The sequence below is a fragment of the Suncus etruscus genome, chromosome 3 (assembly GCF_024139225.1).
Source record: "Suncus etruscus isolate mSunEtr1 chromosome 3, mSunEtr1.pri.cur, whole genome shotgun sequence".
NCBI lineage: Eukaryota > Metazoa > Chordata > Mammalia > Eulipotyphla > Soricidae > Suncus > Suncus etruscus.
In genome coordinates, this window is record NC_064850.1 from 120312702 (window position 1) to 120337859 (window position 25158).

Here is a 25158-nt window from a genome sequence, read left to right on the forward strand (position 1 = left end):
TCAGGGTAGGGAACCTGCAGTGCCAGGCACTGAACCTTGTTTCCATGTATGAAGTTGAATCAAACACTCAGCCTGCTGCGTTCTCACTGGCCCATTTCAGTCCTGTTTTAATAAGCCAAAAGTTTCTAGCACTGCGCCCCAAACACACACATTTGGAGCAAAGAAAATGATCAGTTATTAGGGTCCGTGGGGCAACAGTTTTCACCTGGCTGCCAACTTTTTCCAAGTCCCACTTTTGTGTATGAGCTGATGACTGAAACACTCATTCTCAGCGTGCAGAGGCAAAGCTAAGAACATGCCCCTCTTTTAGCTTTCCAACCAAAGGCTTCTGTGGCTACTAGGCCTTGTGAGATGAGCACTTAGCTTTGGTTGTGTTTGAGGGTTCAGGGAGGGCATTGGTGACTCTCTGGTAGCTCAATCTGTTTTCCCTGCAGCCGGGCATTCTGAAGCAGCTGGTGGCAGCGGCCCAGGACCGTCCGTGGCTGTGGCTCATTTACCTTGTGACAATGGGCCTTCCTCTCGTCTTCATCACTTTGTTTTGTTGGCCAAGAAAGGTCAAGGTAGGTAAGACTTTTCTTCCTTCTTCTGCAAGAGATGCATTTTTGTGTGGGTTTTTCAGCATAAGGAAACAGATTTCCTGCTAGATTGTATTACATGTGGTCGTGCCTGGCCCCAGGAACTGCACCTTGTTCAGTGGTAATGGTGCTGGTACTGTTGTGTTTTTTATGCTTTGTTTTCTCGAGGCTATTGCTCATGTTAAACTCCCACAGAAAAAATATGAAGAGGTGGAATATAAGAAAACCGATGAGATCAGGCCGCAGACCAAGGGCGCACTGGAGCAGGAGGTGAAGGAAGAGGTAAAGGAAGAGAAGGCAGACCTGGAGAAGGCGGATCTGGAGAAGGCGGACCTGGAGAAGGCGGACCTGGAGAAGGTAGACCTGGAGAAGGCAGACCCGGAGAAGGAGGACTTGGAGAAGGCTGACCTGGAGAAGGCAGACCTGGAGAAGGCAGACCTGGAGAAGCTGGAGGACTTGGAAGAGGACAAAAAACCAAGTGATGGCGAAGTCTGTGACAAAGGTCTTACATGTAATACTGACAGAGGGCAGAACCCGGTCACAGAGGGTTTGCACCAATATGCCGGGGCTCCAGCACTACATATGAGGGTCTTCTGAGCCCCATCAGGAATGACCCTTAGTGCAGAGCCCCCTGAGTTCTCCGATATGTGACCCAGAAACTGCACACAGACATGGGGGCGGAGGGCAGGAGAGAGTATGCAGAAGGCTGAGCAATGTTGCGTTTGAAGGGGTCAGCTTTTAGGCACAGCCAGGAGTCGCCCCCAATCCAAACAAAACTCTGAAGCAGTTGAGTCTCGATGACCCCCTGGTCTGGCCCCTCTTGGCTGTCCCAGTGGGTGACAGGTGAACCCAGGCTGGGTAGCATCAATTTCCTTCCATTACCCCTAGCTGTGCTTAGGGATCATTCGGAGTAGGGGATCCCTTTGGGACCCCGCATGTTCCAGAACCCTTGAGCACCTCTCCATTCCCAGCTTGTCCAGATTATAGCTCTGGTCATTTGGCGAAATGGTTGAGTCCTTGGAGCCTGGGAGCTCGGAATCCCAGTGCCATCCCCAACCAGCACTGAAGCTGTGGGTGGGAGGCCCCAGGGCAGAGTAACGTAGAGTCTGACCAGAGTTCTTCTGCCTGGCTGGGGTTCAACAGTGGGCGAAGGTCCAGCCAATTCCCCCCACCTTCCCGACCCTGATCTCTAGCTCATCATAGGGCAGGGACTCCACATGGGGGGGACACCCCACTGTGACCCTCTTCCCCATGTCATGTAGAAATCAAGCCCTATGGTCACCAGTGCCCAAGTCCAGGCCAGATCAGACCCTTCACTATTTAAATTACAAGTTTTAAAATTTCACCCATTGATGAAAGAATTGACTTAAAAACCAATGTATACGGGGCCGGCGAGGTGGCACTAGAGGTAAGGTGTATGCCTTGCAAGCGCTAGCCAAGGAAAGATCGCAACCGCGGTTCAATCCCCGGCATCCCATATGGTCCCCCCAAGCCAGGGGCAATTTCTGAGTGCTTAGCCAGGAGAAACCCCTGAGCATCAAAAGGGTGTGGCCCCCCCCAAAAAAAAACAAAACCAACAACAACAAGAAAAAACCAATATATACTTTTTGAGGGCAGGTATTACGGCCATACCTGGTGGCACTCGGGTTACTTTTGGCTTTGTGCTCAGAAATCACTCCTGGCAGGCTCAGGGGACCATCTAGGATGCCGGGGGGGACTGAACACGAGTCAGCCATGTGCAGGCAAAGGCTGTCTGCTCCAGCCCCCATATACTTTTTAAGTAATGTGAAAGCTTAAGAATCTGTTAATCCTGTCCCCTTACCTTGCATAGGGATGCAGTAAATCGAGTATATGATTATTTAAAAGCAAGTCTAAAGAAACAAAATCACCTTTATAATTGAAATAAATCCCCCCTTGTTATATTTATTGTTTTTGGGTAGAAAAATTCTAACTTACTGCTTTTTGCTATTCATCAAATTTGTGTTTCCTCAGGTGAGCCTGAGGAAAAGAGTGAAGAAGAAATTGAAATCATAGGGGGACAAGAAGAAGGCAACAAGTCAAAACAGTCTGCATCAGAGGATGAGGTAAACGGCTCTCTTCTCTTTTCTCTCACACAAACTCAAATGCACACTCTTAAATACTATTTCTAACAGTTATATTCTCAAAGCCTTTCACATACACTCTCATACATTCTCATACTCTCTCTCTTCTCTTTCTCTACCCCTTCTTGGGTGAAAGTTTGTCTCTTTGACCTATTGGGGAATGATAAACCTGTTTGTTCATTTGAAAAAAATCTCCCAAATAGAGTGTTTTATGACCATTGTTGTTCACTTGTTTTAAAAAGCTTTCTCAATCCATCTACTTGGTCATCATTTCTTAGCTGCTTTGTGGGTTTTCAAAACAGCCTCAGGGATCACCAATCTGTGTGACTATCAGGGAGAAGGGAGTCCAGTACAGGTACCTTGTTCCAGAACATTGTTTATTTGAGCTCACTTTTTTTTTTTTTTTTTTTTTTTTGGTTTTTGGGACACACCCAGCATTGCTCAGGGGTTACTCCTGGCTGTCTGCTCAGAAATAGCTCCTGGCAAGCACGGGGGACCATATGGGACACCGGTATTTGAACCAACCACCTTTGGTCCTTGGATCGGCTGCTTGCAAGGCAAACACCCACTGTGCTATCTCTCCGGGCCCTGGGCTCACTTTTAAGTGCAACTGGAGTATGTATTCTAGACATATTTGACATTACAAAAATATTTGTGTACCTTTAAACATAGCTTAAACATCTTCTAAATTTTAATCTTTCGCTATTGTTGTTATTTTCTGGGTTTTGGGCCACACTCGGTGAAGTTCAGGGGTTACTTCTGGCTATGTGCTCAGAAATTGCTCTGGCTTGGGGACCATATGGGATGCTGGAGATCAAACTGAAGTTCATCCTGGGTCAGCTGTGTGCAAGGCAAGCACTCTACCACTGCGCTACCACTCTGGCCCCAAATTTTAATCTTTTTATATATTTCAATGATTTAACAGAAATATAACCTCAAAAACATTCTAATTACATGACATAATGCCTTCTTTTGGTTTTGGGGCCACACCCAGCAGTGCTCAGGGATTACTCCTGGCAGGCTTGGGGAACCATATGGGATGTCAGGGATCAAATCCGGGTCAGCCACATGCAAGACAAACACCCTACCTGCTGGACTATCACAATGGCCCCCCTTCATTTTTTGTCATATAAGTTCATAAAGTAATGAGTATTTGGGAAATATTAAGAGAAAAATTCTAAATCGGTGATTTGATGTTTCCCTTCTTTTTTTCAAAGTCCAAGCGCCAGAAGTTTCAAAAACATTTCTTCAAAACCACCTTCCTAATGCATTCCTTACCAAAATATTGTAGGCAGTGCAAGTACGTAGTGCATGAGGTCCCATTATCCAGGTACCAATCCTCAATACTGATGCTGGCACAGTTTGTGTTAACTGTCACTTCAAGAGCCACCAGGGTAACTCACCTATGTATGTCCAAGTATTCCAGAACTCTGGCAGTAAATTCAGAATTTTAACAGAAAACTGAATTTTCAGCATTGCTGATGCTGAAGGTGGTGGAACTTGCCCTGAAACCACAATTGTGCTAAAAGAACAAACCAGAATAGCCATTTCTTGACAGTTGTTATCTGATGCTTGGAAGGAAGGAATAGAACTCGGGGCACTTTATTTATTGGGTCACACCCAGCCATGCTTATTAGGGTTACTCCTGGCAGCCTCGAGGGACTATATTAAATGCTGGGGATTGAACCCAGGTCAGGCATGTGCAAGGCAAAATGTCCTGCCTGCGGTGCAGGGACTCCTAGTCCCTGAGCATATTTGATGGTTAGAAAGTGCAGGAGAGGAAAATAATGGACTTTCAAATGCATTCCTTTCTGTTTTCCAGATGAAAGAAGCGGATGAGAGCACTGGCTCTGGAGATGGGCCAGCCAAGTCGGTTCGAAAGCGAAGGGTTCGGAAGGAGTAAGGGACCCCCCCCCCCACAGTGTTCCTGTTCCAGACAGTGAGAGTGAACTGTCCCCACTCGCCCACGACCCGTGTCAGGCTGAACTCAACCATCCGCCTGGCCCATCCTGTTTTCAACAGGAACTTCACTCGTTGAGACATTTGTTTTAGAAAAAGAAAATCTTTGACGTTACCTGCTTCTAGAATAAAGTGGTGTGTTACCGAGCAGATTTCCATTTGTGCTGTCTGTAGGAGCTCCCAGTTCTCCAAGTCTGGAGGAAGTTTGGGTTCCTACAGAGCCAGAGAATATTACCACCCACCCCTGTCCTGGCTTCCCCACCAACGTGTGGGACCCATCGTTTAAAACATTCTTTTTACGGTAATTCTGTGCCAGTGCTGTGGGGAGGGGCCCTTACCTGAAAACCAGTGTGTTCAGTGTCGCCTGCATTAAAGTTTGCATGTGGTTGTTTTATTCCCCACTGCCAGTGTTGTCTGTCTACCAACTGCACTCACTGAGTCTGTATCCTAATAGTGGTATATGGTCCAAATTCAAATCAAGAAACTCCTTGACTTTTGTTTCCAGGGCAACCGGGCTCAGGGCCAAGATAGCACCAGAACCACCTCCATTAGGTCTGCTATAGAGAGGCCTAAAGTCTAGAGAACTTACAGTGGAAATTGATTTTGAAAAGATGTCAAGGTTTCGAGCTTATGAAACTGGAGGCCTTTAGACAGAGGCTGAGTTCAGAGACTTGCAAAGAAGCTGGAGCTTGGCTATGAAGCAGCAGCAAGTCTCAGTCACTGTTGGCCAGGGACCCTAGAGTGAACACTCCAGTCTCTAGTACAGACAGCCCTGGGGGTGTGGGAGTTTCCTTTCAGGAGCTACAAGATTCAGTGAACAAGGGAGCATTTTACCCGAAGGCAGAACCAGGTCTAATCCATGAGCTTCACCAGCAGGGCTGGAAGAGGCATCCAGGAACATTCTGGAATGGTTTACTCAGCATCTCCCTTTATTGTAGGTGGGAGTTCCTCCACTACCCCTATTACAAATGGGCAAGAGTTAAGCACAACACAAATCACTTGTCCTTGGTGAGCAGTCAAACCAACTACAGGTGTATCTGGACAATATTCCTGGATTTTTTTGAACTAACTGGCAATGGATGTAGAAAGCAGCCGCCGCCTGTCCAAGAAATCAGCAGCAACCTGCATCCACAGCAGTACAGCTGCAGCCAGAGAGCATGCTACTATTGCATGGCTAAGACAGATCCCTTATGCCCCTGAATGGAGGACACCCAGGCACTTCCAGATCATTATGGTTGGGAAGGGCTTGTCCTGTTCCTTCTCAACAAGTCACAGGAACTGAGCCCCGCCTGCAAAATACAACCACCTTTCCCCTGGTGAGCTTCACTCTGGATATTTAGTTTTAAATTGATTTTTTGGGGGATTCACATCCTGGTGGCACTCAGAGGTTACTCCTGGCTCTGCACTCAGAAATCACTCCTACAGGCTCAGGGGACCATATGGGACGCCAGGAATTAAACCACCATCCGTCCTGGGTTGGCTGCATGCAAGGCAAACACCCTACCACTGTGCTATCTCTCCGGCCCCCACACCAGTTTCTGAATAACCACATTCAGATAGTCTCTGAAACAGCTTTTTATTAAACAGCAAAGCATTACTGCGACATAATCTAAGTGTAAGCTAGTTCACAAAAAGGAAACTTTGTAGCTTGTCTATTGTCAGATGAAACTATGCATTGAATCTGACACCAATATAAGATTATTCCATGTTTTAAAGTAGGCCAAATCTAATAACCCAAAAATATATTAGTGACTCTTTTCCAATGCAACAGTTTAATAGTACTTCTAACTCTGCAATTTCCTTACCAAAGGGTATCTAAACACTAGATTTTAATAAAAGTATTTAAGACTGACAACTCTGCAAACCAAATGCTTAGATTTACAGAAAATTCTGGGAGAAACAGTAAGATAAAATGCTGAGAAAGCATCGGTTAATATGCATGTAAATCGCTCCCATTATATATATGATTTTGATACTGTTAAACCCTTAAATGGTTCTGCAAACTTGATCTCTAGGTACTACCAATAAATACTGAGACCAAATTCTATTCTTTCCCCGATATAGCTGGAATGTGACTATGAGGTTAGTCCAACTTTATCCAATTTCATACACGTATATGTGTATATATATACCCCCCAAAGATCTAATCCATGCTGAGGAGAACACAGATCTGGGGTACAAAACTTAGATCTGGTTACTACTGTTTGCCAAGTGCTTCTTACCCCATTTCTATACCCCCCACATTTAACCCAAGTTCATCTTTTCGGGTGCCAAGTGGGTTATGTTGTGCAAAGGGAAGTCTAAACCCATATTCCCGATTTGACAATTCTATTTCAAAGGACAAATTAATAAAAAAAAAAAAATTCATTCTTCTAGCTTCTGTTTCAAACTGGTTAAAGAGGAAACAATGACAAAGAATTTACTATCCTTGATTCTAAATATAACAATAAAAGCTCAACCTGAGCCAGCGCCTTATTTTGGTTTAAGTTTCAATAATTAAGAGTTTAGAAGCCTCTCACAGATGGCCCATGACTAAAGGACTAAAGTCACATTCACAAATGAGAAACCAGTCTTTTTTTTTTTTTTTTTTTTTTTTTGGTTTTTCAGGCCACACCCATTTGATGCTCAAGGGTTAATCCTGGCTAAGCGCTCAGAAATTGCCCCTGGCTTGGGGGGACCATATGGGACACCGGGGAATCAAACCCCTGTCCTTCCTTGGCTAGCGCTTGCAAGGCAGACAGACACCTTACCTCTAGCGCCACCTCGCTGGCCCCAGAAACCAGTATTTTTTTCCCAGCAGGGAAGGGAAGGAAGAAGCCAATGAGGAGAGGCACAAGATGGTGGGCAGGGACCGAAACCGCACATTCAGGATATGATTTTGGTCACTTTTTCCACAATATGGTTATTTTCTTGCATCTCTTACTATTGTCTATAATCTTTAAGATAAATAAAAACAGCGCTAAGTCTAGAAGTGAAAGCCAGTTGCATCAAACATTCATTTTCAGGCTCCATAAATATTTGCATTTCTAGTTAGAAGAGACGACACACCAGCACGTTTTCATAGACTAATAACATAGACTCGTGGAAGGCCGCGTCAGGCTATTGATCCTGTCTAGGATGAGCCAGCAGCGCCGCAAACAAAAACACTCTTGACTTGTGGAATCTACCCAATATTAAAGAAAAGGATCAGCAGCAACTTCATAAAATCGCAGGACCCTCAAAGGCCCCCCTCCACCCTTACTTTCTTTTGCTTTTTGTATCTGTGGTTTGAAAAACGCTAGAAGCTGACATGAGGTTCTCGATGTATTGTCCAAGAACTTGATTTTCTGACTTTAGCTTCAGATTTTCTTCCTTCACAGCATCTACTCTTGCAGAAAGATCTATATTCAAAACAAAAACAAAAAGTCATGCACACAAAAGGCAGCATTAGTAAAATGGTAGTGAACATTAGGCAATGGTGGCCGACATTCATTTTCATATCATCCACAGTCCATTGGGGTTGTTTTGAAGTTGAATGACTTTCAGATCTGAGGCACAGGATGAAGAGAGAGTGATAGGGTGGAGGCACTTGCCTGGCAAATGGTAGGCCCTCATGTAAGAAGTGTATATAAGAAGATCACACACACACACACACACACACACACAAGCTCTGTTTATAGAATAACCCCAAAGCACCTCTAGGTATGGCCCCAAAAATCTCCCCAACAAAAAGTGAAGTCGACAGTGTATAGTATCAGTGTCTAACCAAACTTCCTTAAAAGAGATTTTATAGTAGATGGAATGTCACTCTTAGTAAACAGTGTTTATGTTAATTGGCAACACTCAAGAGAAAGAAAACAACAGAACTTTGCTTTTAAGATGTGAATTTGGTTCCTGTCATCTCAATATAAAAGATATCTATTGGAAAAATTGAAGAAAACACTGTGGTCACAACCAAATTCAAGCACTAGATCCAGGCAGGCTCCACACCAATCAGGTATTTTTTTTAACAATCCTCCCTTTGTTCATGGAACCAAATACTTAAATATTTTCTAAGCTGGATGCTGCCACTGCCCACCAGAGCTGGCCTCCTATTATATACATGGGCACAGGTGCATTGAGTGGGGCCAGAAGAGGGTCAGCAGAATGGGGAGCTGGGGTGAACATCACAAGAAACTAAACAGAAGCTGCCCTTTGGGCTGTACGGTCCAGGAAACCTCTACACTTATTTCTTGTTTGCAGGGGCTCACAGCCAGCAGTGCTCAGGGATGACTCTTGGCTCTGTGCTTTAGGATCACTCCTGGTGGGACTCAGGAAACCACAGAGGGTGTGGGAGACTGACCCAGGCATATTCTCCATTGTCTTTTCTACCCCAATGCAAGGATACATCTTTGGATCAAGGGGTTATGACTACAGACTAAGGGGAAGCAAAAGATAGAGTCAAACTTAGCCATGGCTGGGGTGGGGTGGGAGCCATGGGAGGCTCCGGCTGATAGTGTCTGAGCTGAGCCAGACACTATCTGCATACAGTGACAGATGCAAAGCCCTAACCCATCACCTCTCACCTCACGGAAAACATGATGATGTTTTAAGAGGCACCAGTGATTCTTCGGCGCAATGTTCATTAATAAAATCTTCAGATGGATTTCTTCTTCACCTGAGGCTGCTCTGTGATCATTTCTCAAGTACTCAGCAAAGAGGATGATACTGATTTGTAGTACAGCTAGGATTTAGAATCACCAGCTAAGGGCCCCTACCTGGGTAGGGGCTGGCCTTGCAAGTGGACAAGCCCTATTGGAGACCTGGGGCTGGAAATGATCCCATGTACTGCAAGGGGCCACAGCACCTCCTAACCTTTTTGAGCCCGAGTGCCAAACTGCCATACAAAACCAAAGAATTTTCTCAAAGTGCCAGCACGTCAATTAAACCTTAATAACAAGATTTTAGTATCTAAAAACTCTTTATAAATTTTATAAATTTATTAATTGCGGACCTTCCTGCATCCATAGCTGGCACGCATGCCATAGGTTCACCATCGCTGTCCACAACATAAAATAAAATCACCAACCAAGGGTAAATCAGTAGTATCTGTCTTACAAGTGTGAGCCCTAACTTGGATCTCCAGACTCACAGACAAGAAATGGTCAAATAACAAAAAAAAAGAAAAGAAAAGAAAAGAAAAGAAGCCAAAGCAACAGGGGAAAATAGGGGGAAGGCGACTGAAATGGATTTAGAAACACTGCGCATGAAAACAAGTAAAATGCAGCATCTTAAATCCTGACAACGTCCATCAGATGTGACACCAGAGAAATAGAAAATTCGAACTGACCTTCAAGTGTATGTTGTAATTCCAACACTTGGTTAATAAGACGTGTTTTCTCCTCCAGTTCCACCTGATTTTCAGCATCAACTGCTGTTAAGGAAAAAATTCGAATTTACTAGGAACATTAAAGACCATGTGTGCTGTGTAGCATTTCAAAATCTGAAGGGTCATGTTTTATTTGACTTAAGACATGAGACTCATGAAATAAAAGCTATGTCCCCATGCTGGAGATAGATACCAAAACGAGACAAATGTTTCCCTGAGTCTTAGAGTTAAGGAATGCAAGATGCCTCAAGTCTTTTCTAGAGAGGCGAGTTTAAGTCATTTAGCCAAGCTTCCTAAAATATTGCTCCTATTCTTTTCAAAGCTTATGAGCAAAAGTAGACACACAACCAGGAATATATAAAAGAAAAATGGGGCTGATAATACAGCGGGTAGAGTGTTTGCTTTGCACACCACCAATCCAGGGTTGATCCCCAGCATCCCATGTGGTCCTCCAAACCTGTCAGGAGTGATTCCTGAGTACAGACCCAAAAAATGAGTCTCTGAACACCATCAGATGTGGTCAAAAAACAAACAAACAAAGGGAGAAACCATACCATCCATATCAGCATTCATCATCTTGGGAAGCAAACTTCTGGGTCTTGAATACAAAATCCTAGATGGATAATCTGCAATAAGAAAAAGTCAGAGACATGAGCATAGATAGCAATAAAATCTAAGGGGACTTGCAAATGAGAATTATGTGACCCAAAAGGATCCTTTTACATGCTTTTTGTTTCTAATAAAGACCTAATGGGTAAATAAAGCAAAGGATATACACAAAGAGTTTACAAAAAGAAACAGTAAATAAGCAAGAAAAATGTGGCGTCTCAGAGAAATATGTGACAGCGATGTTTCTCTTTATTGTTTTTGGGCCACTCCTGGCTCTGTGCTCAGGAATCATACCTGCCAGGCTAAGGGGACCATATGGGTTGTAGGGAATTGAACCGCTTGCAAGGTAAGCGGACCACCCACTGTGCTATCCGTCCAGCCCCACAATCCTTCTTTTATGATAGCTGAATCTTAAGCCCCCAATGGGTGAATGCACTGTTCCTGGACATACTGTAATATCAGGCCAGTGCATGGAGTGGATGAAGCAAGCTCTTATTCTAACTCCGTCCAAAGGAACGCCAAAAAAACATTTAGTATACTGTCCTCAGATAGAGATAGAGGATGAATCAGATATTAAACTGATAAGAACAGATACTATACTTGATCTTAGCCAAAAGGCCAAGAAGCAATGCAGTGTTTATTAAATTGTTCTTTAAAAGAAGATAATGATGAGCTGGAGAGATAGCACAGCACTAAGGCACTAGCCTTGCACACAGCTGATCCAGGTTCAATCCCCAGCACCCGATATAGTCCCCTGAACACTGCCAGGAATGATTCCCGAGTGCAGAGCTGGGAGTAACCCCTGTGCACAGCTGGGTGTGACCCCAAAACAAAACAAACAAAAAAAGAAGGTAATGATCCATGTTACACAGATAATGAAAAGATAATGAAAAGAATACTGGACAAAAAAATTTAAATATGATTTTTTATAAAATTGTGTAACAAAAATGTATAACACTAAGTTTTCTTTCTAAAAGTGAAACAGTGTGATATACAAAGTTGTTCATAACTGAGTTGTTCAGGCATTCAACGTTCCAACACCAATCCCAAACCAGTGTGACCTTCCCTCCACCAATGCCCCCAATTTCCCACCCACCCAGTCTGTCCCTTAGCAGCACAAATTTACTTCATAGTGCTTGTTACAGCAAAAAAGTGCTTGTTACAGCAAACGGAACTAGCAGAAAGCAGATCAATAAGTCAGTTTGTGATGACTGTTCTCCCTCACAACTAGTGTCACTGAAGTAACTGAGGATTTACTGAATTGGTTGAGCCTTCTGTGTTACTGTTTTTACTCACTGAGCGTGGTGGCTTTCCATGCAACTTTCCCATCAAATCTGCTGTGCTTCTACTGGGCTGTCAGTACTATAAAATATGGAGGAGGTATACTCGCAACCATGAGCTCAGAGCTTTGGGGCTGAGCGGAATATGTGGCATGAGGGGGGTGGCAACTGCTGGGTTTATCAGAAGGGAGGGGAATCTGCCTCCCCAATCTGAGAAAGACTGGATCAGGTTTTCAACCTGATCATCTACCTGGGGTGACTTAGTGACTTGGTAGTCTGTCAAGGACTTTGGGGGGGGGGGGGGTTGGAGCCACACCGGTGGTGCTCAGGGGTTACTCCTGGCTATGCGTTCAGAAATCGCTCCTGGCTTGGGGGACCATATGGGATACCAGGGATCAAACTGCAGTCCATCCTAGGCTAGCGAGGGCAAAGCAAATGCTTTACGCCTTGCACCACACTAGCGCGCTAACCCCCTGTGGAGGACATTTAAGTATTTTTTCATTACGCAATTTTCTCAGGCAATGTAACTAAGTTACAAAGAATAAGTATCTGGAGCTGGAGTGATAGCACAGTAGGGAGGCACTTGCCTTGCACATGGCTGACCCAGGTTCCATCCCCAGCAATCCCATATGGTCCCCTGAGCCTGCCAGGAGTAATTTCTGAGCACAGATCCAGGAGTAGTAACCCTTGAGCACCACCGGATGCAGCCCCCAAACAAACAAACAACAGTAAGAATCTGCACTCCACCACCTATGATGTAAATAAATCATCAACAGTGAAAGATCATTTCAAAGTCTAGTTAAGTAAAATTGCAACTTCTGGGGCTGAAGAGAGCACGGAGCCAGCGGTAAGGCTTTTTTTTTTGCCTTGCATGTGGATGACCCAGAATAAACCTGGGTTCAATTTCCGGCATGCCATATGGTCCCTGGAACCTACCAGGAGCAATTTCTGAACTGCAGAGCCAAAAGCAAACCTTGAGAGCGGCAGGGTGTGGCCCAAAATAAAAAAAAAAAAAAAAAGAAAGCAACTTCTAGTGAAGCAGCAACTAAAAACAATGTCTATAAAAACAGGAAAGCATGTTTGCAAAATCATAGTCACTGGTGTAAATTATGTAAATACATAATAATATGAATATAGAAACTAGCAAAGTAAAAAGTATCCTACACTAGGAACTTCATTGATTGTATCTTTTAAAATATTAAAAGCCTTTTTAAAATGTATTATTAAAATACTGTCTTAACATAAAGTATTTCATACTTCTATACATAAAAATTAAAAAGAAAAATACTAATTATTCAAAATACTAATGTGAAATAAATAAAAAATGTCTACTTGTCCTGTCCAAATTATGGTTAAATTAGGATGGAAATGCAGATTGACAGATGATTATTTCTAGTCAAGATTCAAAAAGACTAAGAACACCGAGCAGCTCGTGCAGGGGTTACTGCTGGCTCTGCACTCAGAAATCGCCCCTGGCAGGCTCAGGGAATCATCTGGGATGCCGGGCATCGAACCCACCAGTTCCCTCCTGGGTCAGCTGCGTGCAAGGTATACCCTTCACCGTTGTGCTTTCGCTCCGGCTCCAGAACACACCAATTTCGTGAACAGCATTCTGCTCTATTGCTAACATCAATGTAATCAGTATTGATTAAATAATAGAAACTGTTATTCCTGAAAACAGACCATCAGAGATACTTCTCGAATTCACTTAGGCCCAATGGTCAAGGCTACTTCTTAAAGCATTTACTCGGCACCTACTATATACCCAAGACATTAATGATGTCTCCCCCTACTCGGCAATGACACCCAAACCCACGACATCCAAAACCAGACTCACAACTCAGTGCAAAAAAAGAGAGTCCAAAAGTTTCTGCTTCAGTGGCAAAAATGAAAAAAAAAAAATAGCAGGTGACACTTCGACACCAACATGAACTAGATTCCTCGGTGCTCAGAGGCAAGAGCTATAGATACCACGGTTCCCTACACGCAATGGGCACGGCACTACAGTGCTCGGCTGGAGAAGGAACTAGGCCCACGCGGTGCGAGCTTCACTTAAGGCCACGCATTCCCACTTGGCCTTCGCTTTTTGTCCCTGGCATCCCCCAGCGGCCTGCGAGAAGAGGCGCGGCCCTAACCTAAATTTGCATGCCGGGGACTCCATTCATCTCTGGAGCAGTTTCTCTTAATTGGGCAGCCCAAGAGGAATCCGGATCCCTTCCCGCGAGTTGGGGGGTCACGCGAGGGCGTTGCGGGGCGCTGGAAAAAGCCCCGCAGGCGGGCGGGCGGCCCGGCTGGTGCATTTGGATCCATGGGCGCAGTCTAGTCTGGGCACCGGCCGTGACTGCAGCCGGGTGGGCAGCGTGGGCTCTTACAAGGCGGCGGCAGACACGGGGACCCCAGCGCGCAATTCGGGGACGTCACAATCCCGGGGTGGTGGGGCGGGGGGCTCCGTTCAGGCACGAACTCCTAGCCCTGGAGAGACGCGTAGCGACCCCCTGGCCCAGGGACAGCTGCATGCATTGAGTGAGTGAGCCGGGCAGCATGCTGCTCTCCCTCCCGTCTCGTTGAGCACAGTGCAAGGTACCAGCCGAGTGCTATCCCGCGCGCCCCACTTGCAGGAGCATGCACCGGGGAGCCCCCTGGACACCGCAACCTAGAGGTGAGTAGAAAAGGTAGCGCAGAGGCGCCTAAGAGAGCCGACTTTCGGCCTCTTGCAAATGCCCAGGCCTGAGGCCTATATGCAGACCGTCCCTAAGCACATATGTCCATATGCATATGCATATATGTCCCTATGTGCAGCGCTCGGTGGCTCCGAGGCCGCAGCTCCAGGCGCCCCAGGCCCGGCCTCCCACCGCCCCCGAACTGGCCTCACCAGCGCGCGAGTCGTCGGGATGCCGACGGATTGGACTAGCAAAGCACCGCAGGTCCCGACTCTAGGCCAACTGACACCTCCAACCCCGCCCGCTTTTCCTCCCTCCCATCGGAGCCTGCGCCAAGCTGGAGTGCCCGCCCCATCCTGCCGCAGCCGGCCAATCACAGACTCCTGGGCGGCACGCCTGCGCATTAGCTTACTCGACTGCCCCAATCAAAGAGCCTGTAAGCTCCAACTCTCTCTTTCTTTGGCCACAACAAAAGGCCAGTGATGCCCAATCAGGATGAAACTCCCGGTGGGCGTGTCCTAGAAGAGCGAGCCAATGAGAACGCACAAACCGAATGTTGAAAGCTGGTGAAAAGCGGGTCCAAGTGAAGCTCCGCCCCCATCCCGGCGGGAACCTGGGTTGGCCAGATGGTGACAGCTGTCAGGAATGAGGCCCGGGAAAGCAAACGCTGGGCAAGACAAGAGGGTGAGCATGCATATTCCAAGAAAAGGACGTTTGTAAGCAAAGGCAGAGCCGAAAGCAAACGGATGCTACACTCTGGGTTTTCTTTTTAAAAATAAAAACAAAACTATTTTTTCTTTTTTTTAAATTCCCCAATCTGAGAGCCTCAGCCTCCCCCATCCTATTAAGTCCATAGTACAGTGGCCGCGTAAAAAGATTTTTAGAATTGTAAAAATGTCTTTGAATTGCATTTTGTGTGTAAAGTGCTCCCATCATTAACCTCACAGGATTATAAGAGCATCCTGCAGAAAAAAATGAGTAGTGGCTGAACATCTTGTTCACAGTCACACGCAATGCAAAATATCCGTATGCTGAGCAGGCGTGCCGCCTGCTTGGTGCAGTTCTGGTATTTGGTTTGGTTTAGTTTGGTTTTGGTTTTTGGACCACACCCAGCGGTATTCAGGACTTATTCCTGGCTCTGTATTCGGGGATTACTCCCTGTAGTTAGACTCTAGGGCTATATGGGATGCTGGCCTGCAACCTGGATCAACAACGTGCAAGGCAAGTGTCCTCCCCACTGTACAATCTCTCTGGCCCCTGCCTGATGCCATTCTTGGACACACTCCATGCAAAGCAGCATCCTGCTTGTTTGCTTGTTTTGACTTTGGCAGTACCCCCGACTTGCAGAGATAAGCCTATATCTATCTGTCTACCCATTTCACGACATTTTATTTTTGCCTTGCACATGGCTGACCTGAGTTCCATCTCCAACATCCCATACTGTCCCCCGAGCCTGCCAAGAGTAATTTGTGAGTGCAGAGCCAGGAGTGCCCCCTCCAATGAAACAGCTCTGTTTACATTACAAATATTCTTACTGGGTTCTAGAATAGCTAAAATGGCTTAATAAACAAATAACTCAGTACAAGAAGACCTCCTCTGTTTAATTTCCAGCCTTATTCTAAAGCTAAAGCAATAAAATGAATGGAATGTTGGAACGAAGCCAATCATCCAGGTAAAGTCTTCCAGGTAATAGAACAGGAACTTGAACTAAATGCACACATGTGTGGGCAATTGATTTTCACAACAGTATGAAGGTAATTCCAGTGACAGAAAGGAAGACAATGAAGAAACTCTCCTTCCTAGATGCTATTGGTGTTTTAGAAAAATCAAAATATTAAGCTGAGAAGCTTCTTCACCTCAAAGGAAATAGTGCCTAGGATACAAAAGCCACCCAAAGAATGGGAGAAACTCTTCACCCAAAACCCATCAGATAAGGGCCTAATATAGAAAATATACAAGGTACTGACAGAACTTAACAAGAAAAAAAAAAACATCTAACCCCATCAAAAATGGGGAGAAGAAATGGACACTTCTTCAAAGAAGAAATACAAATGGTCAAAAGACACAGGAAAAAATGCTCCACATCACTAATAATCAGGGAGATGCAAATCAAAATAACAATGAGATACCATCTCATACCACAGAGACTGGCACACATCACAAAGAACAAGAATAATCAGTGCTGGCAGGGATCAGGAGAGAAACTCTTATTCAGTGCTGGTGGGAATGCCAACTAGTCCAGCCTTTATGGAAAGCAATATGGAGATTCCTAAAAAAAAAAAAAAAACTGGAAATTGAGCTCCCATATAATCCAGCTACACCACTTTTAGGGTTATACCCTAAGAACACAAAAATATAATTAAAAAATCCCTTCCTCACACCTATATTCATTACAGCACTATTTACAATAGCCAGACTGGAAATAACCAAGATGCCCTTCAACAGAGGAATGACTACAGAAACTGTGCTAATATATATACTATGGAATATTATGCAGCTGTCAGGAAATATGAAGTCATGAAATATTCCTATAGATGGATGTACATTGAATCTGTTATGCTAAATGAAATAAGTCAGAGGGAGAGAGATAGGCACAGAATAGTCTCACTCATCTATGGGTTTTAAGAAAAATTAAGCACATTGTTGTAATAATGCCCAGAGACAATAGAGATGAGGGCCGAAAGGACTGGCTCACAATACAAAGTTCACCACAAAGAGTGGTGAATGCAGTTAAGGAAATAACTACACTAACAACTATCATGACTATCTTAATGAGTGAGAGAAGTGAAATGCCTGTATCGAATACAGGGAGGGATTTGGATGGAGAGAGTGGACATTGGTGGTGCAAATGTGGCAGTGGTGAAAGGGGGTGTTTTGTTTATGACTGAAACCCAACTATAATAATCATGTTTGTAATCATGGTGCTTAAATAAAGATCTTAAATTAAAAGAAAAAGAAAAAGAAAAAAACATTTTAAAAGATTAAAATATTTAATTTTATGAAATTTAAAATGTCTATTCTTTGAAAGACATTTTTAAAATAATAGATAATGATTAGTTTGTGGGGAGGTTGTACCAGTATCTTTTAACATGGAACTGGAATTCAGAATAATAGTAGTGTGGGCAGGGTACTTGTCTTGATGTGCTGACCTGGATTTGACTCCCACAGTCCCCCTTTTCATCGCGCCCAGCCCCGTCAGCAATGATTCCTGATCTGAGAGCTAGAAGTAAGCTTTGACACCACTAATGGGGCTAAAACAAAACAAAACAAAAACACAGAATGATGACACAAATTGAAAATTATCTGGAAAATATTTGAATCAGCCACTATACAACAGCATAAACAAGCTATCATGACAATATCTGAAGTGAAAATTATTGAATATAGGGTGGGAAACATAATCGGAGCTTTGAAAAAAGAACCAAATAGGTATTTTAGAACCAGACAGGAATATCATTGACATATAAAGATATTTGCAAAACTTGAGAAACTTCAAGTGAAGGAGAATGAATAGAACTTAAGAAACAACTGAGCAAAAGTTAATGAAAAAATCAGTAAGTTAACTTAAGGATAAACACTAAGAAAATCTGGGGTCTGTGTGCTCTGAGACCCAGAGTAAAGGAAAAAGAGGATCATACTGAAAAAATAGTTAAAGAAGTAGTGCCTTTCTAAGTTTGGCAAAACAATTTAAACTTTAATAGAAGTTTTTTTTTTTTTTAAGAAAACTATCTTTAGGGGCCGAAGAGATAGCATGGAGGTAAGGCATTTGCCTTGTGTGCAGAAGGTAGATGGTTCAAATTCCGGCATCCCATATGGTCCCCCGAGGAGTGATTTCTGAGCATAGAGCCAGGAGTAACCCCTGAGTGCTGCCGGGTGTGACCCAAAAACCAAAAAATAAAAATAAAAAAACAAGCAAGAAAACTATCTTTAAAAAGTAGCATTAAAAATGGGCCGGAGCGGTGGCACAAGTGGTAGGGCATTTGTTTGCCTTGCATGTGCTAACCTAGGATGGACTGTGGTTCAATCCTCCAGCATCCCATATGGCTCCCAAGCCAGGAGTGATTTCTGAACGCATAGCCAGGAATAACCCCTGAGTGTCACTGGGTGTGGCTCAAAAAACAAAAAAAGAGCATTGGGGCTGGAGTGATAGCACAGTGGTAGGATGTTTGCCTTGCATGCTGCTGACCTAGGATTGACCTTAGTTGAATCTCGGCATCCTGTATGGTCCCCTAAGCTTGCCAGGAACAATTTCTGAGCACAAAGCCAGGAGTAACCTGAGTGTCACCAGATGTGACCCAAATCACCCCCAAAATGATGATGAACACTAAAAATATAAAGTTATAAAACTGTCTTATCCACAAAGTGTTTGCAAATTATTGCTGCTGATACTTAATATGTGCCCTAGTGGATATAAAATGCAAGTTGAAATTTTGGCAAGTCATTCATGAAGAGAAAGTCCATGAAACTATTTTTCATGGTATTCCATATTTATATTTTGGGGGCCACAAGCAGCAGTGCTCAGGCATTATTCCTGGCTCTGTACTCAGAAATCTGTACTCTGAACCTGGCAGGTTCAGAGGACCATATGAGATGTTGAGGATCAAATCCAGGTTGTTTGCATGCAAGGTAAATGCCCTACTTGCTGTGCTATCATTCCAACCCCTGTATTGTATTTTTAATTAAATATTTTAGCCATAACATGGATAGACTTAGAGGCATTCTGTTTAGTAAAAATAAACCAGAGAAAGACAATGCTCCATAATTTAACTCAGCTGTGGGTAAAGAAAACACACAGAAGAATTAGATCGAATGAGTGTTTGGACCACAAATTTAAGGAGCTCCCCAAAATGAAAGAAAACGGTGCTGGGTAGATAAAGGCTACAAGTGTTTAGTAAAGCATTGGCAGGGCTAAATGATGCACACTTGAAACACAGAAAGTTCTAACGCAAATGTAACTTATACGTATATGTATATAATATATATATACACACACACATATATATATAGTTTTAAAACAACTGCAGGAGTCTCATTTTTCTAAACAAAGAGCATATGCAAATAGAAGCCACTGAGATGGCAGGAAATATGAGTATGAGGTGAATTTATGTGAGCAGCTATAGGCCTATTGTAATACCATAAATCACATTAACATTATAAATAACAGCACCAAATTAAATGGAGGACTTCCAGCAGAAGATTTTTTTCATTTAACCGTTCTCCTGATTGGGGAATGTAATCTGGGCAGAGGCAGGGATGAGAGAAGAGAGAACTTCTCAAATGCAGCTCCTGTTCCTTTCTGGTCCCCTCACCATACAGACAGCAGAGCTTCCCTGGCTAAGTAATCAGATGCTCTGAGCATAGTGAGTACTTTCAGTGAAATATGCTAACTACAGGCATTTTGATCACTTTTGAGTGTACCCAGGTGTTTTCTCTGAGACATTAAAGTTCATTAATTTACAAAAAAATATGTGCTATCTCTCTTATGTCTCCTGAAAGGTTATCAAATTCACTGGGAAATAAAAACTGTTTTGAGATGTATAAGTAAATAATTTTGTTCTACTTCTTGAAACTTGATTTCAAAACCAGACTGGATACTGTCCCACACTGCCCAAGCCCCTCTTTCTCAAGCTTTAAGTTCCTGACATAACTCACTCCCAAGCACAGTCACCATGTTGGCACTGGGCTAGCACCATAGATTCACTCTTTTCTCAAATGAGATGTAAACCAAGCCATGAAAAATCATGGATACACTGGTTACACAGCAGAAAGCTGGCCGTCTCAGGAGAAGAGGATGTGTCAAGCTCTTGCCCTGCTGAAGCCACTCCTGCTGCATCCATCACCCAGCATCACCATTTTGCCAATGGCCCTGCCTCACCACCCCTCTACAATTCTCTTTAGGGGCACCAATCTGACCAAACTTCAGTATGCCAGTATTTGGCTGATATTACCAGGGCTTTTTGGAGTGAGTGCAGGCATCCTCCTTCACCCCCATCTTTCTACTTCCCAGAGGCCTGGCAGCTAAGAATATGCCCCTAAAATCTGCAATAGCAGTGATAATAGTTTGAATTTCTAGACAAATTCATTTATTTGATGCTATCATCCCTATTAACAATTTAACAGCATGGACAGCTAACTAAGAGATTACTAAACCTTATGCCACTGTATTAATGACTTCATTGGAGATACAATAACTTTTCAAAAATGTGCTTGCTACTGTACTTTTTCTTTTTTAAAACTTTCTTTCATTCCTTTTCTTTTGTATTTTTTTTTTTTTTTTGGTTTTTGGGCCACAACCGGCGGTGCTCAGGGGTCACTCCTGGCCGTCTGCTCAGAAATAGCTCCTGGCAGGCATGGGGGACCATGTGGGACACCGGGATTCGAACCAACCACCTTTGGTCCTGGATCGGCTGCTTGCAAGGCAAACGCCGCTGTGCTATCTCTCCGGGCCTCTTTTGTATTTTTTTATTTTTAATAACTTTGCTCTTTTTTTATCTGGAAATAAATGTATTATGGTTAACTGTGTTCACTTTAAAAAAATAAAGTAAAAATAGAATTGAAGGAAAAAATTTAAACTATTTTCTGATGATGACAATAGTTGGGGGATTGAATCAATTCTTCACATGTATTTGACAGATGTTGGATTCCCCACCCCCATTCAACCCCATAATGCTATTTCCAAACCACCTGGCAGAAATAACCCCATAGATCAACTGTTCTGGGGATTCTCTTTGAGGTGAATGCTTTGGGGACACTGCTATAGAGATAGAGAAGGACTGCACAGAGTGCCATCTCTCCATGATTAGTGGTTATTCTCAGGCTTGACTCTAAGCTGCCAGTTTTATTGCTCATTGTTGCTCTGGAGACATTTCTAAGCCCCAATATTTATTCTTTTCTTCTCTCTGGTGCCTCACTTTCCCTGGCTATCCTCCTATATCCTTGGCTCTGCCACCTTCCTCATATCCCATATCCTCTTGTCCTATTAATTTTTTGTTTTGTTTTGTTTGTTTGTTTGTTTGGTTATGGGTCACACCCGGTAGCACTCATGGGTTACTCCTGACTATACACTCAGAAATGGCTCCTGGCAGGCTCAGGGGACCATACGGGATGCCGGGATTAGAACCACTGTCCTTCCGCATTCAAGGCAATACAGTTCGAGCTGTAGTACCTTACCTTCATGCTATCTCTCCGGCCCCTTGTCCTATTGTTGTAATGGAATAAAGTGTCTCTGGTCATTAGCCTGGGACCCATTCTTTCCCAATCATCAGCTGAGGAGAATGTACTGGTTCCAAATGCACTAGGAGGATGGAAGTTAACCCTTTGGCCATCTGGGTCTGTACAATAGAGAAAATATAAATAACTAGTGTCACTTTTAAATTTCTGAAATGATTGTCTAGAAGGATTTTCGGATCTCCATTTGAACCTTGTGACCACAATGAAAAAAATTAGTCAGGATCCTATGCAGTGTGTTGCTTCTCCTTCTCTAGAAAATACCTTCTCTAGTTAGTATTTTCCAAAGATCAAAGTCTCTATCTCTCCATGTATATGATGAGCTTTTAAAAATAGGTATGCATTTCATTAAATAGAAAAATATGAATAATACAGCTCCTCTTTGATCTGCAGGTGTTGATAAGAGCCAAGCTAAGTTCAAAAATGATGCTAGCTAAGTGGTTTGTTTAATGTGGTAAGGCATGGCAATGTTGATATGCAAGTGACTGTTTTAGAAAACCCTCATCTTATCTTCAAGATTGTTTTGAACAAGAGGAAATGTGAGCTCCAATTCTGAATCCAACTCATATATTGCTTCATTGGATGTTTGATTCTTTACAGCTTTAGAGTTGGGTTTTGTGTTTGTTTTGAGCTAGATCCTGTGGCGATCTAGATACTCAACATTGCTTGGTTGTCAATGTCAATACTTACTATAGATACGGGTTACCCAGAATCAGGTCATGAATTATTCTGCTTTTTCTGAGCTGATATAAAGCATAAGAGATTTGTACGATGACACCATCATGAGTTTGAGGGTGGTGCCTCCTTAAGAGCCAAACTTGACGTTCAGTGGACTTAGAAGTGCACCAGCCATGCAATCAGAAAGCTCCCTGCATGACTCGTCTCTGAGCCCCTCCACTCCAACCTCAGATCTACCCAGAAACAATTTCTGCCAAGTGAATGTCCCACTACCTGCTTTAAAAATCAACACCTATTATTGGACTATGGCACACAAGGGGGGGTGTTAAAATTTCCCTTTAAATAAAGATGGTTGGTAACTAATATTTTATAAAAGAGCAACTAACATTGCTAGGCCATTGGTGTTTTTTTCTTACTTTTAATAGGGAAGCATAAGCTTCAGTGTTTTCTTTAATCCTGGGAACTTCAGAAATAAATAGTTTGGGAAAATTCCTGAGTGTGTGACTATCACTACTTACAATCTACCAGGTTGGCCTGTTCTGATTTTATGGATGCTGGGGCAAGACATAGGCTCTTGGATTAGAGCCCAATTGTGAGCACAGCTACTCATAGCCTACCAGCAGCCCGAGGTGTGGCCTGATTTGCTTCTGTTCTTCTGCCCTGTGAGTCCCACAGAGAAGAGAAAGAGACCCGGTCAGAGCCCAGCCAGGCCCTGTGTTGTGTACAGAAGAAAAGCCCTGGGTTCAGGAAGGCCAGGGCTTGGATTAGATTAGAGCAAAAAAACGAGAGCAGATTAGATCACCCTCCTAACCACTCTTCTAACTTCTTTCTACCCAACAGTTCTTCTAGCTGAGTTGTAGTAGTCTACCAGGGCCTTGTTCATCTGGAAAACTCACAAGATCCTAGGGTGATGTTCAGTACTCAAGGCAGCAAAATATCTAGATTGAAGCATCTGCAGTTTGGTCATACTTGGAATTTGGTTTCTCTGGGCTTCCATAGTTATCTTAAAGGACTGTCTCAGCCAGCCAGAGGCGGTTTGCTTAAAAGTTAAACAAGATGGGAAGGATGCTAGCAGCCGAGGGGGTCCTCCAGGCCCCTGAGTACCACTCGGGGCAACCCCAAGTGGGAGTAAATTAGAGCAGACAAGTCTATGCTGATTCCTCCCGTCTCCTCCCGTCACTGCAGAGGAGAATTGTACGTACAGCCGAGGCTCAGCAGGGGGACCCCCACACTCCTCTCTGACCACAGGCCTGGCCAGAGGCCACTGGGGGTGCTAGCAAGTGATCAAGGCGGCGCCCTCCTGCGAGACAGAGCCCTGGTGCCCTCTAGCGGCGGCTCCGGGACTGAAGGCGTTTCCAGGGAGATGAAACGTTTGCTCTGGCTCCAGCCCTTGGGTTCCTGGGGCCTGAGCACTAGGTCTTGGTCCTGGAGGGCGATTTGTAACTTTTGGGCCTTAATTTAAACTCTATTTGGAATTTGGAAGTCAGCCTCCGGTTTCCTTTCCTTGTAAGCACAGGTGAGGTTCTGGGCACTGGTGCATTGGTGCAGCTCCACAAACAGGAGTCAGAGCCAGGCCTAGGTGTTGGTTGGCCTATGTCATAGGATGGGCTGGGGTTGTGACTTGGCCCCGGAGTGTAGCAATCTTTGCCCACAGCTCCTAAATGCTGGAAACTCACAGTTACAGGAGCCCTGGAAGGGGTGGACTCACACCAAGGAGGCAGAGAGGGCACAGCGGTAGGGTATTTGCCTTGTTCGCTTGCTGACCCATGACGGACCGCAGTTCAATCCCCCTGCATCTCATATGGTCCCCCAAGCCAGGAGTGATTTCTTAGCGCATACCAGAAGTAACCCCTGGGTGTCACTGGGTGTGCCCCACCTCCCCCATCCCCCCCCCCAAAAAAAAAACGGGAGGCAGAAAGGCTGTCTGCAGCCAGTGGGAGCTGATGGTGCTCTTAGACTGCTTTCCTAGGTTTTCCTGCTGCCCCCTGTGCACACCCATCTCAATAGGCTTGGTTGGCTCCCATCCCAGAGGGGCATGGAAGGGCTCTGAAGTGTCTTTTGGGAGAGGCTGTGGGGACCCCTCACCCCCATTCTCAGAACCCCAATTAGACTAATTTCAGTGAGGAGATGGAACTTGTGTAGATGAGGCATCACTACTCCAATGTCGGCCAACCCTGATGGTGGCAGAACTGTCCCTCCAGCCAAACCAGGTGACAATGAGAGACTGTCGCACCAGCCAGAGGAACTCTCAAGAAAGCACCATCCAAGGGAGCACCTACCAAAGGAGCACCACCCTGCCGAGCTCCTCCAGACTTTCAGAAACACACCAGTGAGACAAAGGCAGAGATGATGGAGCAGATACACAGGTCACTGGAGCAAAGAGATCCTTGAGGAAGTGGCTTGGATTCTAGCATGTGCGTGTACATATATGTCCATGAAAAACAACCCAAGATGACACACAACATCTCAGCTCCCACTGGAGCCTTAGCTGACCTCCTGTGACCTGTTTGTATGAGCAGCTTTATCCATCAGAGCAGTCTCCACTTAAATGGGCATAGTCCCCTCCCTCGGGTGAAACAAAAGAGTTCAGAGGTTGAAAATTTAAGAAAGCACCAGGCCTATTGCCCAAACCCAAGCAAGTTTGCAACTTTAGGGCTATTTCTAGTCCCAGAGGAAGGTTCTTTCCATGAGGCTGTGCTTTGGGGACTAGGGAGCAAGTCC

At 44.3% G+C, this 25158-nt stretch overlaps 2 protein-coding genes and 1 pseudogene across 3 annotated transcripts in view; 1 reads left to right on the forward strand and 2 right to left on the reverse strand.

Moving 5' to 3' along the window:
• CLGN (calmegin) overlaps window positions 1–4580 on the forward strand; it is a 29338-nt gene extending 24758 nt beyond the window's left edge. The window contains exons 11-15 of the mRNA XM_049770071.1: window positions 435–560; window positions 771–857; window positions 1005–1086; window positions 2568–2659; window positions 4500–4580. Coding sequence (XP_049626028.1) covers window positions 435–560; window positions 771–857; window positions 1005–1086; window positions 2568–2659; window positions 4500–4580 — 468 coding nt within the window. The remainder of the gene's footprint in view (window positions 1–434; window positions 561–770; window positions 858–1004; window positions 1087–2567; window positions 2660–4499) is intronic.
• Window positions 4581–7691: 3111 nt separating this feature from the next.
• On the reverse strand, window positions 7692–14841 carry SCOC (short coiled-coil protein). Of its 2 annotated transcripts, none has more exons than XM_049770176.1 (4): window positions 14745–14841; window positions 10538–10609; window positions 9945–10028; window positions 7692–8016 (listed from the first exon to the last, which is right to left on the reverse strand). In XM_049770176.1, the coding sequence occupies exons 2-4, from the start codon at window positions 10557–10559 to the stop codon at window positions 7874–7876; spliced, it is 249 nt and encodes an 82-aa protein (XP_049626133.1). In that variant the 5' UTR covers window positions 10560–10609; window positions 14745–14841; the 3' UTR covers window positions 7692–7873. The 2 variants fall into 2 exon arrangements, with proteins under 2 accessions (XP_049626133.1, XP_049626134.1); XM_049770177.1 differs by having other exon boundaries at window positions 9945–10025; window positions 14745–14835.
• LOC126005413 (uncharacterized) lies at window positions 11018–11222 on the reverse strand (annotated as a pseudogene).
• Window positions 14842–25158: the final 10317 nt, after the last annotated feature.